This window comes from Hippoglossus hippoglossus, chromosome 14, assembly GCF_009819705.1.
Source record: "Hippoglossus hippoglossus isolate fHipHip1 chromosome 14, fHipHip1.pri, whole genome shotgun sequence".
Lineage (NCBI taxonomy): Eukaryota > Metazoa > Chordata > Actinopteri > Pleuronectiformes > Pleuronectidae > Hippoglossus > Hippoglossus hippoglossus.
In genome coordinates, this window is record NC_047164.1 from 15,246,200 (window position 1) to 15,265,109 (window position 18,910).

The 18,910-nt window shown below is 42.3% G+C and overlaps 3 protein-coding genes across 8 annotated transcripts; 1 reads left to right on the plus strand and 2 right to left on the minus strand.

The window, feature by feature from the left end:
- Nucleotides 1-768: 768 nt before the first annotated feature.
- On the plus strand, nucleotides 769-13,286 carry si:dkey-125i10.3 (fibrous sheath CABYR-binding protein). Its single transcript, XM_034606292.1, has 10 exons — nucleotides 769-876; nucleotides 1,498-1,536; nucleotides 1,643-1,754; nucleotides 1,943-2,020; nucleotides 10,054-10,101; nucleotides 10,307-10,414; nucleotides 10,469-11,569; nucleotides 11,671-11,733; nucleotides 11,871-11,973; nucleotides 12,419-13,286. Exons 2-10 carry the CDS (start codon nucleotides 1,527-1,529, stop codon nucleotides 12,521-12,523), a joined length of 1,728 nt encoding a protein of 575 aa, XP_034462183.1. The 5' UTR covers nucleotides 769-876; nucleotides 1,498-1,526; the 3' UTR covers nucleotides 12,524-13,286.
- LOC117774146 (tigger transposable element-derived protein 6-like) lies at nucleotides 4,667-8,365 on the minus strand. Of its 5 annotated transcripts, none has more exons than XM_034606296.1 (4): nucleotides 8,089-8,365; nucleotides 7,189-7,275; nucleotides 5,742-7,042; nucleotides 4,667-4,924 (listed from the first exon to the last, which is right to left on the minus strand). In XM_034606296.1, the coding sequence occupies exon 3, from the start codon at nucleotides 7,038-7,040 to the stop codon at nucleotides 5,745-5,747; it is 1,296 nt and encodes a 431-aa protein (XP_034462187.1). In that variant the 5' UTR covers nucleotides 7,041-7,042; nucleotides 7,189-7,275; nucleotides 8,089-8,365; the 3' UTR covers nucleotides 4,667-4,924; nucleotides 5,742-5,744. The 5 variants fall into 5 exon arrangements, with proteins under 5 accessions (XP_034462187.1, XP_034462186.1, XP_034462188.1 ...); XM_034606295.1 differs by having other exon boundaries at nucleotides 5,742-7,045; XM_034606297.1 differs by lacking the exon at nucleotides 7,189-7,275.
- Nucleotides 12,789-18,344, minus strand: plp1b (proteolipid protein 1b). 2 transcript variants are annotated; one of them, XM_034606300.1, is made up of 7 exons: nucleotides 18,190-18,344; nucleotides 16,071-16,257; nucleotides 15,815-15,971; nucleotides 14,952-15,129; nucleotides 14,607-14,680; nucleotides 14,310-14,375; nucleotides 12,789-13,616 (listed from the first exon to the last, which is right to left on the minus strand). In XM_034606300.1, exons 1-7 carry the CDS (start codon nucleotides 18,191-18,193, stop codon nucleotides 13,545-13,547), a joined length of 738 nt encoding a protein of 245 aa, XP_034462191.1. In that variant the 5' UTR covers nucleotides 18,194-18,344; the 3' UTR covers nucleotides 12,789-13,544. The 2 variants fall into 2 exon arrangements, with proteins under 2 accessions (XP_034462191.1, XP_034462190.1); XM_034606299.1 differs by lacking the exon at nucleotides 18,190-18,344 and adding an exon at nucleotides 16,641-16,959.
- Between the last annotated feature and the right edge of the window lie 566 nt (nucleotides 18,345-18,910).

The following is an 18,910-nucleotide window of genomic DNA, read 5'->3' on the forward strand; positions in this document are numbered from 1 at the left end:
AATTTAAACAGTCAGTTTCAGAGTCTGGCTTTCTCTCACCTTCCTGATAGGATGAAATTGAATGGGTTGTGGTGCTCACATCATTGAAATTACATTTAAAAATCAGTGGTAATGTTTTTTCGTAGAGACAATGTCCCTGATAATAAGGGATCCACAGATATAACTGTGAATATTTGAGTTTATTTAATATTACCTAATGTAAAAGTTTAGGTTTAAGTGGGTCATGTGTGCGGCTGTTTTAGTTTTGCTTTGGTCTGATACATTTAAATGTAAAGGATGTTGACAGGTTGTGATAAGGCCATAGATTGAATTCCAAGTAGTTGAAGAGCCGGTCTTTCTTGATTCCTACAGGAACGGCATCTTTGTGAAGGAATGCTTTTCTTTGGAGCGTCAAGCTGATGAGCTGCAGGGTTTCATCTACATCGGTGTAGAAGGTGCAGTGTGCAAATCTCAAGTCAGTGGAATAACAAAAGAATACCTGTAAATGCTAACTTGAATCGTGGGTTTGAATTGTGCAGCTGTCACACATTAGAAAAGCAGAAAGAATGAAAGAATAAGAATGCTTAAAATATTTATTTGTCTTTTATTTGGTTGTCACGAACAAGCTGCTGTGAGGAGATTCCAGTCAAACCGCTATTGAATGCATCAGTTCACAGAAATGTAGCATGAACTATATGTTAAACGGCCCCTGTCAATCCATCCCACCCGCCCACATGACCAGCCTGCATGGCAGCATCTCCGACTGGATGGTGCGCCAGGACGGGTGGAATCTAACATGACAGGGGGAGGGGGCTCGGGTTGAAATGTCTCGTACCTGCGACCCAGAGATCAGAGCAGGCCTGACAACGCTCGGCGCTGACACTGACGACTTAACAGGTGAGAACAGCAATATGGTGCATGAGTGGACTTGACATTGTTTCTGATTTCATTGACTCTGCAGGGCAAGGGCTCATTACAGAGTCAGAATGGCTTTAATTTTCTATGCATAATGAATTTGACCTGGTTAATTGTCGCTGGCTCGTCTCCAGAGAGATTCATCAGAAGTGATTAAAGCACTAAGAGCAGAGTGAAATGTTAAGAGGGGTTCAAGGAGAGTAAAGATGCACAGTGTGACCGGGGCGCAATGCTGTAAACACGAGGAGGATTCACAACAATAGAGTGAAGGGAACATGCGATCGTTGTTTTCAACTGGGTGATATTTTTCTACAGTTTTAATTTAATGTAAAAAGTGGTTAACACTGGGCTCACACTGAAACTGTGCCCCGAGGATCTGTTGACAAATGATAAAAACATTTGTCGGATGTCACCTTTACGCTCTGAATGAGTTGTTTACGTGCAGAATGCAGTTTTACTGGTTTTGTATGAGATGTGTGGTCACTGGATAGGTCACCGGTGAAACTATGGAGAAAGAAACTATGCACACAGCAACTACTGTTCTATTTGCATTGATGTTTAAAAAACGCCTGTAATAACTTAATCTTGATAATATTTCAACAGGTTGAACATCTGAGAAAAATATTAGCATCATGATGCAATGTAAGTTACACTCAAATTCAATATTTCTTCCTTTAACGAGATAAAAAATGTGGTGTGAGCATCGTTAGTGTGTGCAGATATCCTGACGTGTGTGGGTGTGTTGCAGATGTTGACAGAAACCAGGTGTTAAAAAACACCAAGGTGCGAACATCGCTGAAGAATGATGGCAGCTGGATCCAAAGCTCTGCACAGGAAAAGGAAGAGCAAGACAAAGCAGAGTAAACTTTTGAACAGATATTAAAGCATTTGTGTTTTTTTCTCATGTGCTGTGGTGCAGTTTGGCATCGCTTCTATTGCATCCTAGTTTTATGTATATTAGTAGTTTTAGTTCTACACCATGAACACAGATTTTGTTGCTTAATTTGTTTTTTAAATAAATGGCGCAACAACTTCTTCTGTCTTGCAGGACGGACCTCGGTGAGGAGACCACACCCGCGGAAGTCAAGCAGAAGTCATACGTCCTCTCCACGGCCAAGATATTTGAGTGAGTGCTACAGTATGAATATTCAGATTTGAACGTTATCAGTGTTCTTGACTTATTTAAAAAGTACAAAAACGTTAATGAACAAATGAGTTTCTAAGAAAAAGTTCAGGAAGAATGAGGGAAGAAGTTATCGAGCTCCTTCAGATACCACAGGTATTAAAGCAGTGGAAAGACACAAGTGGTGATGATTGATTTTAGCATCTGAGAAAAATGAAAAAACAGCTGTTGAGAAATAAATGGACAACAAGAGTCTCATCATAATATAGAGCAAATGTATAAAATCTGATTAAATAATTTTCAGTAAATATATAAGGGGATTTAATTAACAATTTAGCTGATTTTGTGGCTTTGAGTAATATATAAATGTCCGACACCAGCGTGACAAATCTTTTGATATGAGAAACATTGTAGTGGCAGTTCTGCACGTCAAATCAGACTGTCCTTAGATTCGGTTCTGTCAGTGGATGATAACTGAAAAAATGTTAAAGCTTCGGGGCACAAATCACCATCTGTGACATTAACATACTGCACATTAATATTAACTGAACTCTGGAGCAGCTCCGCCGCATCCATAAAGAACGACATGCAGGCCGACCTGTGCTGCAGCAGGTTGATGAAGCACTGTTGGTTTTACAACACAGACCTCAGGCACAGTGACACCCTGTTGCTTTTAAAGGTTTCCTTCCTCAAGTTTCCTTTTCGTTTCAGTAAAATTCAACAATTACAAATGAACAAAGCTGTATTCAGTATCATTTAAATAGATGATATAAATGTTCTGAAACATTCATAGACTGTTTGTACAGTAATTATAATTAATAATACATATAGTAAAGTTCCCTGTGGAATGACCTGGTTTCCTGCATCAAATATGATGTGATCTTTATGTAACATATAAGTCACAGGTTTACCTGTAGATAAACACACTAAGGAATGTCAATGGCAGCGTATACCTCCGCCAAGGCCAAACATTCCATTTAAATTCAATCAAGCTGCACCCGATTTTACAAACTCATAGATATCATTGCCCTCACATATGCCTGATTTGAATCATCGAACCATGAATTATTCCCAGAGAAATATGTGAATATGTTGAGTAACACCCTGTCTTGGAATGTTAAAGAAAGTGACCCCCCCCCCCCCCCCCCCCCCCCTCCTGGATCCTCCCAGAAACTTAATGGGTTCTTCTTTGGCTCGTACCCCACCCTTCCACCAGGTTTCAGGGGAAACTGTTCCGCAGGTGTTGCGTAATACTGCAACGAGACAAACAGCAATGAAAACACACTTTCTCTGCTGAGATAACAACGCGCTGATCTCTACTGACCATTCTGCTATGGAGTCATCTTAGCTGGATGCACAATTCTAGGGAGAGTAGCCACAGAACTAAAATATCTCTATTTCTAACTGTTGACCAATGAATATCTACAATCTTCGAGATGATTCTCTCAACCTGTCCAGCATTATGCAAATCAACAAATCTTAATAGCAAATCTTCTAAGATCTCTTTCCTGCAAGTGAACATTCAAACCAACAAAATGTTTGAATGATGAGCTTAAATGAGTCAGAGTAACTCTTACACAGACCTCCGATCCAGTTTCTTTGATCAGACTCCAGGTTTGATAACTCCTGTTAACTGTTGTGGATTTCATAAGCCGAGGGGGTTCACATTCTTTTTCCTTCCTACACTGAGAACGTTAGATAGTTTCAATCATGTATACAGAAATGCAGGTGATCCCAAAGGGTTTACTGACTTGTTTCTGGTCACTGTATTGTTTATAGTTGAACCTATTGCATTGATATTACATCACCTTCCTTTAACACGTACATGACACACAAATGCACAACTACAACCCACACTTGAGTGAATTATTGAGGGTGTGGACACATTTGTGATGCAAAATGGAACAAAAAAATTAAATCCTTTAATCCTGGATTTTCTTCCTGAGGAACACCGTAGGCTCCTTTCTACTAAGAGCATACAAAACATTATATATTTGAACATACCTTAGTAGTCAGACACCGTCCGCAAATTAACTAAAAGGTTTAGAGTTTCCTCAATAATTCTTAGGTATTTTAGACAACATATTCATTTATAACTGTCTAATGGACCAAACAGATGCAGAATTGTCCAGCAAAAGAATAAAAGATTCACAAGTGAAGTGAGTCAACAGTTTCAAAGACGTGTTATCATTTCTCTTCTCAGTGTGAGTGTAAAAAAAAAAGAAAAACATGTTTACCCCTCTGTCAGTGTGTTTCACAACAGGCTTGAACACTGTGAAGGAGCAAACACTAAGTAACACGTTTTAGAAGTGGATCTTATATTTTTGCTAAATAAATCTTGCCAGATCTCCCTGTGCCTGATTTGTTTCATCAAGATCAATAAGATATATTCTGGGAAAACAGTCAAATGTCCTTTCTCGCATTGTTAAAGAAATATTTGTAATAATTAATTATAATTCCTGCATCTACACCAAAATTGTTTTGTTTTTTCCCTGACCCATACAACATCCTTCCACCAAGTTTTGTGGAAATCCATTCAGTTGTCTGGGTAATCCTGCTTAAAAACCAAACTAACCAACTAACAAACAGAAACATAACGTCCTTGGCAGAGGTAAATAGTGAATGCTCACAAAGAGGAAACAGAATTTCATACAGCAGAAACTTAGCCTGTAGTTTTCTTTATTTTTGGATTTGAAAAGGGTTTGTCTCCTCTAGTGTTATCGAGAGACTCACAAGCTGTGAACCACCGTTGAGCAGCATTCAAACACTCAATCACTAAACCTGAACACAACTTTGAAAATATCCACACACTCCATTCTTCTCTGCGAGCTGACAAACACAGCGCTCTGCAGGAAGCCTCCTTTCTCAGAGGTACTAATTGGCCAATTGACAGTCATGAGTAGTAATTAGTGGTGCACCGATGTATCGGCCGTATATCGGTAGCGGCCGATATTCGCCTCGTTTACTGCCATTGGCTTATCGGTAATAAACTTGACTTTCACCGATAACATTGGCCGATGTTCATTGGTATGTTTTCTGCAGCCTGCCAATCTGGCATCCAGATTATGGTACACTGACGCCGGGTTTACACCGGGCGCTGAAGCGCCGCGCAGCGCAGCGCCAAGGAAAGCCAGGCGCCTCCCATCCACCCCCCCCTGTTAAACCTTTGTGCGGTTCACATGGGCTGCGATGCGCCGGGCCAGCGCCCTTCGCCGATGGTTTCGGCGTGCGAGCGAGCGTATCACGCCAGGAAACAGACTGAAAAATGATTTTAAACGATATAAATGACATATTTTATATGATGTAAATGATCAAATATGCATCCCATACTTTGTATTCCCCTTCTGTTGTCCTGGATTTTTAATTTTCCCAATCACATAATTAAATGTCCCCCTCTGCCCATCCACTACAAGCACACAAGCAGTCATATAGATAAAAAGAGAGAGGGGGGGGGGGGGGTGCTTGCTTGGAGAATACGTCATTTACCCCCGACACCCGACATTGAACGGGTTACATACAACAACAAGCGGAGAATCGCGGGCTGACCGGCGCGGAGAAATGCGGGTCCGGTGTGAACATCCATGGCATCTAAAGTTACACTTGTCACATTTTCTGTTTTTCATATTATTCAAGTAATAAACAAATATCGGCTATCGGCTAGATTGTTGTTTTAAATATCGGTATCGGCCAAGAATTTCCATATCGGTGCATCCCTAGTAGTAATGAGCTACAACGAGGGTCCGGCCGCTGTGAGCTCTCCTCCGGTGTGCACCCCCTGTGCTGATGCGGCAAAGGAAGGGTCAGCTGCTTGGCCCATGCTGTGCGATGGCATTAAATGTCCCTCAGTGACAACAAAGTGGTTCAGCGGGTAGATACCACATTTGCTAAAGCCTTCCTTGACAATCCTGGCGCCCTCCTCTTCCTTCGCTAGCTGATACGTCCCTTTAAACACGCCTGAGAACTCCTTCTTGCTTATCGCAAAGTGAGTGTCGGTGGCACAGCCTTCCCCTAGGAGTGCAGCAAAACGCTGCCTCAGTAGCACAAAGAGTCCTGCGTTGAGCGGCTGCAGGATGTGAGAGCAGTGAGACGGAAGGCACAGCAGGACGACGTCCTCCTTGCGAGCGGCCTCCACCACCTCGAGGTTCACCGGTGACTTGTGGCCGTCAAAAATCAGCAGCAGGGGGCGCTGCTTTGGCGCGTGCAGAAGAAAATGTTTGAGGAACCATTTCTTAAAGAGGTCCGAGTTGATACACCCTGAGCCTGACCACCCGTAGAGGGCGTTTGGGGGCCCTTGTGTCTTGTAACACACTCCCCCTGGATAGGCCTTTGAGTAGACAATAAATGGGGGAATGTCCTCTCCGGCAGCGCTAAAGCAAGCCAGGACGGAGATGTGGTCCCTCAGACCCAGCACTGGCCTGCAGCCTAAACTGGCAGGTTTGGGGACGAGCACCCTCTTCCTGCCCAGTTGAAAGCCCGTCTCGCTGCAGTTGAAGATTTGGTGAGGCTTGTCCCCGAGCCCATGAGCGTCTATGACGGTGCTCAGCAAATGAAAAAACTGATCCACTGCTTCCTTCCTCACACATACTGTCCTCCCACGGACAACATTGTCCGCTGGCTGAATGGCGATGTTCTTCTCCTGCCGTTTTCTAAAATTGAGCCACCAGGTCTGGCCCAGTTTGGAAAACGCCACCCTCCGATGCTGCCGCTTGTAAATGGACGAGGCGAAGGACACCAGCTGCTGCTTGGTGAGTGGGAATCCATGCTTGGACATGTGCACGGAGAACTCCACCAGCAGCTCCTCGTCAGCAGATGTGATGAGCTGAGCTGGCCCGCTGCGGCTCCCCGGTGTCACCCGTCCACTGACTCTGTCCCCCAGTGACGATTTGGGGACACCGAACTCCTTGGCAGCCTGCCTCACCGTGCACCTCCCGGACTTCACCTCGATCAGTGCACGCTCCATGGCCTCCTCCGTCCATTTCTTCTTCTTCCTCCCAATTTTGTCAAGATGGTTTCTTGATGGCATTTCTTCTAGAAGGGCGCAGGAAACACAGGCATGAATGACACATTCAACCAACATGTTAGCAACAAATTAGTCTAGACATGTATTACTAAAACAAAAAGACATAAACAATAACAAACTTTGCACATGACTTAATTAAACGGATTCTTACACTTTTGACTTTATATGGCCCCTTTCCTGACCAACAGGATCTCTGGCAATGGATCGTTGCATTGGGCTGAAGTTGGCATCTGATTTTCTAGTTCAAAAGGAGTTAAAATAAAACTTAAATGGAAATATTTACCTCCATCAAGGAAATTATGTTTTTGTCTGACAGTTAGCTGGATTATACAAAAACTAGTGGACGCCGCATTGCCACGAAACTTGGTGGAGGGATGCGGTCAGGAAAGAACTCATTGAATTTGACTGCAGATCCAGGATTTAGTTTTTCTTTAACTTTGCATTTTCTCACATTGTCGTTGATGGCTCAGAGAATAACTTAAGATCGGGCATGTTTGGGGAACTTGTATTCAATGAATCCAGATCTAGTGAATTTAATGTACTTTCATACTGTTGGGACTTGGCAGAGGTTCACAAGAACGCCTGTCGACTCTTCTGATAAACTTTTATGAAGACAGAGAAGAGCACACAGGAACGTGTATGTTCGACGAGTGAGACTTGTGTCTTATTAAATGGATAGGGTTAGGGGAATTTAACATTATTCATCAAAATGACATTTCATTTATCCAGGCCACAAATATATGGGTCAAGATGCAAGACACAGGGACTGTTTTAGATCCAACTCAGAGCTGTTTCGTTTGAATGATCCACATTTAGCTTGTTCAGCTTGACTTGATCTTCTGATTTAGATCGTTGCCTGGATGTAGAAAACCAGTAAAACTTTTCCGTGTCTAAATATATGAATAGTTTTCATTTTCAAACAGGGTTTTCTGATTTACTGAAACTCGTGAAGCTAATTTAACTCAAGGATCTTAAAGGAGGCTCCTGTTGATTTAGCTATAAAACTACACAGTTCGTGTATTTATTCCAAACGAGGCTGAGCGGGACTTACTTGTTCTCGGGGAATCGTCCTGCTAACTTTTCATGGGGAAAAGAAAACAAGTGGTCCAGTGTTGGTTGTTGTCACACCGAGCTGCTGCTGTACAGAAACATTAATGTAAAGACTGTAGGTTTTTAAATGAACTTACGCGTGAAGACATAAGCTACAGTGTGGCGTGTGTTCTGTAACCGCTGTTACGTGTCTTTAACAAACTGGAAACACGCGGTGACACTTTACTTTGACCATATTTTGCTGCCGAGCTGGAAGACAGGATACAGCGGAACACTGCCGGAAGTTTAGAGACGCTGTCTTCAGAATAAAAGTACCTTTCTTCCTGTTACCAAAATAAGTGTCAAGCTCACATAAATAATTATAAAAAAAAAAATATTGATAAACGGATAATAATTTCTTTCTTTCTTTCTTTCTTTCTTTCTTTCTTTCTTTCTTTCTTTCTTTCTTTCTTTCTTTCTTTCTTTAGTCCCTCCCTCTTTTCTTTCTGTCCTCCTTCCTTCCTTCCTTCTTTCTTTCCTCCTTCATTCCTTCCCTTTGTCATTTCTTTCTTTCTTTCTTTCTTTCTTTCTTTCTTTCTTTCTTTCTTTCTTTCTTTTTTTCTTTCTTTCTTTCTTTCTTTCTTTCTTTCTTTCTTTCTTTCTTCCATCCTTCCTTCCTTCCTTCCTTTCTCCCTCCCTCCCTTCATTCCTACCTTTCTTTCAGTGCAGTCTCCATTATAAAGTTTTTAGATGAGCGGCTGTCAAGACATAAAAAAAGAAAACAGTCCGTTCCAATTTATTTATGAGTGCTATGGGCAGTAAAATTGTTGTATTATTTATCGTTTTACTTCAGATTCACATTTTTATCTTAGTACGACCTCATTCGTGTGTCCTTGGCGATAGCTACATCAGCATCAGATTTGTGTTAGTACACTTAAATACATATAAATTGACCAGTGTGCAGCTGCTTCATCTTGAACTTGTAGTAAATACTAAATAATAAATAAATCTTGTTCATAACCTAAAGCCGGTGCATATCAACACATGCACACATCCTGTATGGACCCACATTTTCTGCCCAAAAACCGCAAGACAGCGTAGTTGTAGGTGGTGGCAACCAGTTATAAAACTGAGGAACATTGTAATTATTACACTCATTGCTTTCCAATAAGTTCAGTTCATGTGAATATATACAATAAGTTCAGTTCATGTGAATATATACAATAAGTTCAGTTCATGTGAATATATACAATAAGCCATTTTTAGGGGAGTAATAACTTATCTTTTGTTGTATATACTGTATTATTGTCTATACTGTATTCTTGTTCTTTGTATTTCTATTTATTTTAATTGTCTTGATGGCACAAACATCCAGTAGCAGGTGTTGTTGTTTACTAGTAGTGCTGCAGCAGATGAGAAGCACAAACTGGGACTCTGAGTCAACTCATGCGTAACTGGATCACATTCCTTGTTCCTCACGTCAGCGCAAAGTGTTTGGTGTTACATCACTTTATACTGCACTTCAGTACAAAGTCTTACATCATTTTTGTTGCCATTTAAGACTCTATTTTTTAGTTTTGTGTCATCAATCAAAGTAACTGGTGTTTTTGTTGTTTCAACGGCTCTTATGCTAGTGGGAACATAGAGTTTGTGCTTATCTCGTAGACAAAATATAGAAAAATATTTTTGGATGAAGCTCTCACTTATATAAAAGAAAAAACAGTGTCAAATAATCTGAAACTGTGAAAGTTACTTGTGCCAGTAATATTGTAAATTGACTGTATTTCATGCATAAATCAAGATACATCATTAAAGTTGAAACGTCTCCTAATGTGCAAGTTTAAGTGTAAGAAACGCTAAGTTAATTAAATAAGTGTTGATTATGTTTGCTCGTGTGGAATTCATTAGCAAGACTGTTCTGTATTTGTTATAAGGTTAAAAATACCAAGGTTCTTTTCAAGGAATGTTTCTTATTCTTACCCTGCAGATCAGTGGATGATCCTGTGAGTCCTCCTCCCAAACCGACAACTGAAGGGTATGTACTGTAGGTGCTGAATCTTAATTAAAAATAAACAGTGCACAATATGAGCAACCACACACCACTTCTCTCTGAACCCACTTGATTCAAGGTTTGCATTATTAATCTCTCTTAAGCCTGAATTTTTTAACCAAATATCAAATGCTAATTCAAGATTTATTTGTATTATGAGTTTATTGTTTCTTCTTCTCCTTTGCTTTAGTGATTCAGCTACTGAATCACTATCACTAATGACAAACGATGAAGTTGTTCTTCCCCAAGAAGATGCTCAGCCTGGGGGGTCAACAGTGGAGACCACAGACGATACAAAGTGAGTTGTTGTTGTTGTCTTTTTAATATATAAAGAGCTTCTTCTCTGTTACAGGCCTCAAGAACCCACAGAAGAACACATCCAAAATGGTGAAGCACAACCAGAAAACACTGTTGCAGACTTAGCTGAAGAAAACAAGGAAGGAGCTGCTGATGCACCAGTTGACCAATCAAATGCAGGAGACAAAGAGAGCGCCGCTGAAGTCTCTGCAGATATTCATGTCCAAAATGAAGCACTGACATTTTCTTCAACAAAGGAAAACCCAGAGGCAGTATCTCCTGCAGAGCCAGCCGAGCAACCGGTTGTAACAGCTGAAAGTAAAGTGGAACATGCCGATACCACAGCTGAGCAGTCGAATGGAGATCCGACCCAGGCCAAGGTCTCTGCAGATGCTGTCGTGGAAGATCCTGTTGCAGAAACCTCAGGTGTGGCTGGAACAGGGGAGAAGAAAGAACCTGCCGAAGTCCCCGCTGATGCTTTCGAAGTCAAACCTCAAGAGGAAACTTCAGTCGAAACCGAGCCGGCAAATGATGTACACCTCGAGGGCGGAACTGTAGAATCAACTGAACAAGCTGCAGAGATTCCTCAGGAAGATGCCGGAGAGGTTTTTGAGGCAGTAGCTGCGGTTGTGGTGGAGTCTTCACATGATACGAATGACGGGATTCATGCAACACCAGAAGAAGAGGCTCCTCTGCAAAACAGTGTGGAACCAATCCCAGATTTAATGTTCGAATCTCTGGCCAAATCATTAAATCTCCATCCTGTATCAGAATCGCTGAATCAGTCTGCTGCCAACACCACGGTCGAGTCTGAAGAGTCAAAGGTTGAAGCTGCAGCTCCAGCAGAAGCATCTTTAAAGACCAGAGCTGAAGAGGTGCCCGAGAGTGAAGTCCAGCCTGTTGATGACACCGCACCCGAGAAAGCAGCAGATCCTGTGCAGGTGGAGTTGGACATCACTGACGCTGTTGAACCTGTAGCTGCCTCAGAGGGTGGAGCGCTTCAGAGTGTGTTACCTGACGGAGGCATTGAACTGACTGATGCATTAGATGTGGAGCCGCCCACAACTGAAGCTGCCCCTGAACCTGAACCTGTGGACGATCCAGAACAGTCCCACTCAGAGGAGGCCGAACCGAACCAGTCTGATGATACCAATACGTGAGTGAACGTCACAGTCATTCTTGTTTTCTCATACAATTTTCACATGTTTTTACCTGAACTATGAAATGCATGTCATGGATTGCTGATTTTTTTTATAGCACTGATGTGTTTCAAAAGCCCAGAGAGGAGCAACAATCCAAGTACACTCTGAAAGTGACCAGGTAACATCTCACTCTAAAGATCATGCCTTTATGGAATTTCAAAATGAGCTCTTAAAGTCACTTTTGTGGTACAACCCCCAATGTTTGTATACAGATTCAAAGGGTAATTTTTCTTTCTCACTTTCTCTCTACTTCAGTGATGGCAAAGCTATTTGTTCATTCTGTGATCTAATTATTAATGGAAGGATCAAGCTCACATTAAGCGAACCTCTGCTGACCTGCCACGCTGAGTGTCTAAAGGTGTGGTGAAACATATATATACAGGCTGTGTGTGTGTGTGTGTGTGTGTGTGTGTCTGTGTGTGTGTGTGTGTGTGTGTGTGTGTGTTAATTGACATGCTCTTGTAATTGTATGATATTACTTTTGACCATCTTCTGCGGTGTGTGTGTGTGTGTGTGTGTGTGTGTGTGTGTGTGTGTGTGTGTGTGTGTATGTGTGTGTGTGTGTGTGTGTGTGTGTGTGTGTGTGTGTGTGTGTGTGTGTGTGTGTGTGTGTGTGTGTGTGTTAATTGACATGCTCTTGTAATTGTATGATATTACTTTTGACCATCTTCTGCGGTGTGTGTGTGTGTGTGTGTGTGTGTGTGTGTGTGTGTGTGTGTGTGTGTGTGTATGTGTATGTGTGTGTATTTACTGACATGCTCTTCTCATCGCATCATGTTGATGTTGACCATCTCTTGTTGCAGTGTGGTGTGTGTGCTAAGGGCCTTGGAGAGTTGCTGATGCCCATGTTTCTGCGTGACCAGTTGGTCCAGTGTGATGGCTGCTTCTTCTCGAGGCTTGAAGCCTGACTGTTGTCAGAGGACTCAAAGTTTACTGTGATGGGCTGAGAACCTCATCCCTGTTTCCTCTATGCTGTTTAAATTTCTACCAATTTTCTCGGTTAACGCTTTTGAGGACATTTTGTCAGGATTGAGAAATCTGCAAAAAGCCTCTGCAACTTATTATTTCTTACAATAACTGCCAAAGATGCTTGAATGAAATACTTTGCAGGCAGCATGAATGATTTTGGTGCAATATACTGTATATGGTTAAAATAAAACCACTGCTTAATGCTTTAGATTTAAATTGTTTATTCAGCCTTAATTTCAAAATGAGCACAAACAACACTCAGTAGAAGGGCTACACGTCAAACACTTGGAGGCAAGTTATCGAAGCGTCAACACCTCAGTGGCATAAAAACAGCTCATTTCAAGCAGTAACTGAAAAACCTCCAGGAAATGTGCAACATCACCTCAGCAGTGGTATTTAAACAAAGCAAAAATGAGTTAAAAGTGCATGTTTTGTAAGTGACACAAACAGGAAGATAGGAGAGAACTTATGTACATTCAGCTCTACTTGCTTTAGTACACACACAATACACAAGGTGGTGATAATGAGGCTGCAGAAAAATCCCATTCAAGACCCATGTATGCATCAGTAAACACTGGATGGTGTGTTAGGATTTTTTCCAGATGAGCTGTCATTACTCTTAATTATTCATAAAACATCATACATCACAATCTGACAACAGCATCTGCACCAGTGAAGCCTCATAAAAAAAGAATAAAGCTGCAAAAGGAAAGTGAACAACAAATCTAAGAGAATCATCTGAGATGAGGATTCGCTGCTGGGGGGTGAATTAACTTCATCTCTCCGTCTGTTGTTCATACAATATATTATCGGACAGGCCTAACAGAAATACTAGCGGGGGATTCCAGGTTTTGGAGGTTGCAGTTTCCAACCGGATAAAAGGAAATCTACAGTTGGAAAGGTGTTGACTGTCCATCTCGTAGCCAGGAGATGGGTCTGACTGGGATGAAGATGTCGGGGTTAGCGGATACCTTTTCTGCCCAGAAACCGCAAGACGGCGTAGTTGTAGGTGGCGGCAGCCAGATACACAAACTGTGAGACAATGGTATGGAGGATGGAAGAACAGACAAAAAAATCAGGTTTGCACATATGTGTTGGGAAAATGTAAAACAACATGGACAAGCAAACAGGTAACATTCAATTGGCTCAACTGAAAGGTCGGAAATATTTTTTTACAGTATACTTACGACAAAAGACATATTTACCCAGTGGTCTTTAGCCATACAGGCACTTTTCGTTTGGAGTTGTCCAGATTTTCTTGATACATATCTGTTGCCACTACAGTTTTATTTGCGAGACTCACAATACAAACTGAATTTGACAGTCACCTCTATTGTTCCAGACAATGGCTTCAGTGTGAATAGTGTTTTAAGGAACTACTTTCCATTTGAGAGTAGTTCTACTAAAACTGTTCACATCAAGGCCTGAGGATCATGAAGGGTGACTGGGACACTTTAGTTTTTTTGAAGAGAGATGCTGAGTGTCAACACTTTTTTATAAATGTCATTCACTTCCATTGTTTTTTGAATGGCAGCCAAAACCTCAGAGAGAGATACTGTGAAACCAAACCAAACCAAAGCTAAACACCATGAAATATCTCTTTTTTATACTTTATATACTTTCTATACAATCATTTGGGTTCATTGACCACATAGATTTGATTTTATTGCTGGTATTACCTATAAAAACCTTATGTATAAAATATTACACCTAACAATTGCTCACCAGTGCTAAGAGAGTGACCCCAGCACCAGCAAATGCAGCAATGTACAAGTCATAGGTGACGTAGAACTGTAAGACATAAGAAACACAGGTCAGAGAATTGAACCAATCCCTATTCCATAATATAAAAATACTCATTACATAGAGTACATTCATAGTTTGATAAATAATAAATGAAATATCTATGATTAATAATTTATAGTTGATTTTTCATTGGCTTCTGTGATTCTGCACACTGGTGTTAAATGAGAGATAAAATGCAGAACTGTGTAAAAGAGATTATTGGATTCCTCTACTCACTTCACTGGTTTTGCAAATGGATGCCAAGGTCATTCCACAAGCTTTGCCTGGCATTGCATTCCAAGGAAGCAGACCTGAAATGAACACATGACGTAAGTGTTGTATCTCTTATACCGGGGCTGAATCACAATGAGTTATGATGCATTTAAGTGCCAGATCGCACACAGCACATCAGGGGGGAGCAGCAGTAACTAAAGACACAGGCATAGTTATCTTCATTATTTCATAACTGATTCAACAAGCAGTTTTGCATCCGCTCCCTAATGATTAATTCATGGCGTTCAGGGCCCACATTAACATTCTCATCAGGTGGAGCAGCGGTCAGTCATTATCAGAGCAACGCACCATACTGCCTGGCGTCCATGCAAATCCAGCCGTGCTGATTAATGCTGGGGGTTGTCTCAGCCAGGATGTTGATGTTGTGGCAGGTCTGCTCCATGTTGAACAGGAAGAAGACCGGGATGGCACTGAAGGCGAACACCGCCAGCCAGATGAAGGCCAAGATATATGTCACTATGATGAACTGTTGGGATAAGAGAGTACAGTACATAGGGTCAGAGAGATGTGGCGAGGAAAGCTCAGGTGATAAATGTGCTGTCGTTGAGTCAGCTATCGACCATAACTCATGATTCTGTGTGGAAATAACAGAAACAAATAACATTTGATTATGGTTAAGAGCTAAGAAAAAAACTAGACTTCGGCATTTTAACAATGACCAGTCATCACAGGATCCCCCCCCCCCCCCCCCCCCCCCCCCCCCCCTCCCTCTCCAGATAGCATACAGATGTGGGCCACTTCAGGCAATGATGCAGCACTTCTGGCCTTATCTGGACAATTGCTTGTAAAACAGCAAATGTGGTCCAAATATCCCAAAACAAATGTGGGACTAGTTTTGGCAAACATGAGGTGCTCTTGGCAAGGTGTAATCTGGAGGTGGCCCACGTGGTTAACATGGCCAAAATAGCACAAAACAAATTTGGGCCACCTTTGTCACCTTCAGTTGATATACTGTATTGCTATGGCTTACTTCTGGCCCAGATCTGGCAAACAGGAGCGGACCGGCCAAGTACCATCACTCCCAGTATGCGGGTCGGACAACAGTGTGGTAGTATGACAGTGTGTGCCAAATCTGGGCCAAAACTATTTTGCTATGTGGGTTACTTACTCCTCCTCCGCCTCCTCCTCCTCCGCCTCCTCCTCCTTCTTACCGTCAGACTGAGGCAGCGTCCACAGTGGGTGCTCCTGAATTCACCAAAGGTCTGCTTGACGGCGCTCGTGGTGTAGAAGCCCTCAGCCAGCAGCAGGATACCAAAGAGGAAGAAAAATGATGCCAGGCCATAGATCACAAACTGGAAATATTTGATACTGGAATAGTCACAGGGGGAAAAACAGTCAGTGAAATGAAACAACTCTTGAGAGGTTAAAAAACAAAGATTTGAGAGAATTTAATGCAGCGTCACTCACAAGGACGCCATGACCTCATAGTCCTGAGCGTTGCGGGCGAAGTAAGTCTCAACAAGAACTGCGGTCTGGGCCAGCGCTTCGTGCCCGCAGCCACAAAATAATGCCATGCCAGCATAGCACAGCAAGGTGGCCACCAGGGACGGGTAGGGCACTGCCCCAATGCACCGGACACAGCAATCATAACAACCTGAGGGGGCATAATATATCAGCACACAGGCGGCACACACCGCACATATAACCACACAGCACATCTACGCCACAGTGGGGGAACTCTGTCACCCTGTCGGGGAGCTATGGAAAAGGCCTCGCTCTGTCTGCAAATCCATGAGCATTCACCAGAACCCCACCAACAGGCAAGAAAGCAACAGAAAAAAAAAAAAATTAGACAGCAGGGAGAAACAAGAGTTCAAGCAGCGATTCCCCAACGAAGCGTCCAAACAAAAGCAGCCACCACTGACTTCACGACAAGCTCACGCACTTCTCCTAGTGTAAGCTGCGCTGTTGAAGCAGGTAGCAAATATCCAGAGTGTTAATAAATGCATTGGCAGAAATGGGATAGAGGAAAAGCACCTAAGGCTTTGCAAAGCCAAGGCTGCCTGACCGGAAACATTTGCTGCTTTTGATCTTGTACTCCACAAGAAGAAAGATCCCAGTGCCAACCAGTGATGTACAGTCCTGCCTATGAGGTCTGTGCCACTGTAAAATAAGCCTCTCTGCACAATTTCATCCGTGTGTGGCAGCTGCTCTGCTCGTACCAACACCTCACAGCTCGACCCCAACTGACTCTGGTCCAGCCCTCTTGCTCCGGCGGTCACAGGCGTCACCAGGCGTGAGACGGTGGTGAAACTCTGGGGCCCCTAACAGAGAGCGTCTCTTTGTGGCTGCAGATACAATATCCTTTGTCTTTGCTTATGATTGGGGAGGAACAAAGGGCAGCGATGTTAAACAAACAAAGACTTTAGTGCAACAATACACACACAGTAGTATGAGGTGGCAGAGGGGGTCACCAGGACCACCACAGCCAGTGACACTACTCAGGCCATCGTCCGTCCACAGCTGGCTGAGACTGGTACCATGGCACTCAGCGTCAACGCCAACGGGGGCTGTGTTCAAGTGTTCTAAGAGTGGGCGGACGCATAATGAACGAGAGGGCCAATTTGAATATCTTCACAACAACAACAACCCCACTCAAAATGATGTTGCTGCACTTTGTGAATTCCTTAAGTGCCGTGGGTGACTATCCACAGTGAATCTTTGCAATTTCACTAAAAACTTCAGCTGGAGGGAATAGAGGCTGTGAGTTAAAACAAACTGCCTGTAAAGTATAAATAGTAACAGCAGGAAGACTGCTACAGTCCCTTAAAAATGATTGTGCCTGCAGACGCCCACGCTTCAGCTGCAACAGTCACACGGTGGTAGAGCGAAACAGGCTCTACTCGAAGTCAGTGCAAAAAGAAAAGGCATTAGTGCATTTAACAGCAGATGCAAGTGAATCCATCAACACTGCAAAGGCGTGAAAAAAACATGCAAAAGATAGCACACAAGTTGTTTGCAAGTGAGAAACAACTGTTAGCACAAGTTGTTTGACTCCACATTTCTCGTGGAGAATTGCTAATTTATACCAGTGACACATGTGGGAGTCCCTGACCTCTTTCACACGAGTGACCTGGCATGGCCCTGCATGGCATGATGAGCGAAACTGACCATCAATGTCGGCCACTGTCTAGTCTATGTTTACAAGGGGTCAGGGGAGGTGACGCAGAGTTCTGTATTTGAAAAGTAAATCATAAATAAATGTAATAATATATAAATAATAATAAACTATGTTTTATAATAATAACAAGGGGCAATGGGGGGAATCAATCACTGTCAACAATCCATTCAAACCAATATTAAATGATACATAATCCATATGGGGATATTGAAAAATTGTATAAATTCTAAATGGAAACACATGATAAATTTGCAGCGAATCTCGCCCACAGTGCACGAGGGCAACATGATGTCTAAGGACAGAGAGGACATATTAAAGGCAACATTAGTAAGTTATTGAAGTCCACATTTTCAAATCACATTAATAATAGATGATACTATGAGTTATTATGAATTCTGCACTCACCCATGTCCAGAAAGAAGTGCAGAGTTATTGAAGTTTCGCTGGGGTGGCTTTGCGACTGTGATATGAGGATATGAGAAGTTATTCCCCGCCACTCCTATATGAATCTGACTCCCGCTTTTGTCTCATCAACAATAGATAGACCACATCTCCCCGGGTCACATCTTAAAGTCACAAAGTCCCATTTCAGCTGCCAGTCATTATTTATGGAGCCTCAGGACTGGGTACAGAGACTGGGTCACAAATTTTCTATTTAATGTAGTTTAGCTGCTCTGACCAATACTTGTGGATACTTTTGATTAAGCTCAAATGTATGGGTAGTAATATGCATGCAAAAAGGCATACAGTATAACAGCCACGGAGAATATTAATTCAAGTTCTACATAATTTTCCCCCCATATGTCAAAACAAAGTCTACTGTTATTTTTTTACTTAAAAAACACAATGCAAATGAGATTCCTATCCAGTGATTTTTCCACTTTTTCTGTACATGGTTTATAAGTTGCTGTGCACATTCATTTGTAGGGTGCATGGCGTTTCATTAACATTCAATAGTTTATCATCAGCATGCATGTGCTGTTTGTCTGCACACACACGCTACACATCAAAATGACAGAGTAAACATCCCCGAGGGTCCCCTGAGCAGCATAAAAACACACACACACACACACAGATAAGATAAGATAAGAGGTGCGTGCCGACAAAAGAGTGAAATAAATCGAAA

Bases quoted from the DNA above. Each gene is read 5' to 3' on its own strand.
- si:dkey-125i10.3 (XM_034606292.1), top strand. The intron at 11,734-11,870 runs GTAACATCTCAC...TCTCTACTTCAG, and splicing joins TACACTCTGAAAGTGACCAG to TGATGGCAAAGCTATTTGTT. The intron at 11,974-12,418 runs GTGTGGTGAAAC...CTCTTGTTGCAG, and splicing joins GCCACGCTGAGTGTCTAAAG to TGTGGTGTGTGTGCTAAGGG.
- LOC117774146 (XM_034606297.1), bottom strand. From the start codon at position 7,040: ATGCCATCAAGAAACCATCTTGACAAAATTGGGAGGAAGAAGAAGAAA.
- plp1b (XM_034606299.1), bottom strand. From the start codon at position 16,680: ATGTTTCCGGTCAGGCAGCCTTGGCTTTGCAAAGCCTTAG. The intron at 16,258-16,640 runs GTGCTTTTCCTC...ATGCCCCCTCAG, and splicing joins TTGGCTTTGCAAAGCCTTAG to GTTGTTATGATTGCTGTGTC. The intron at 14,681-14,951 runs GTGCGTTGCTCT...TGTTCATTTCAG, and splicing joins CATGGACGCCAGGCAGTATG to GTCTGCTTCCTTGGAATGCA.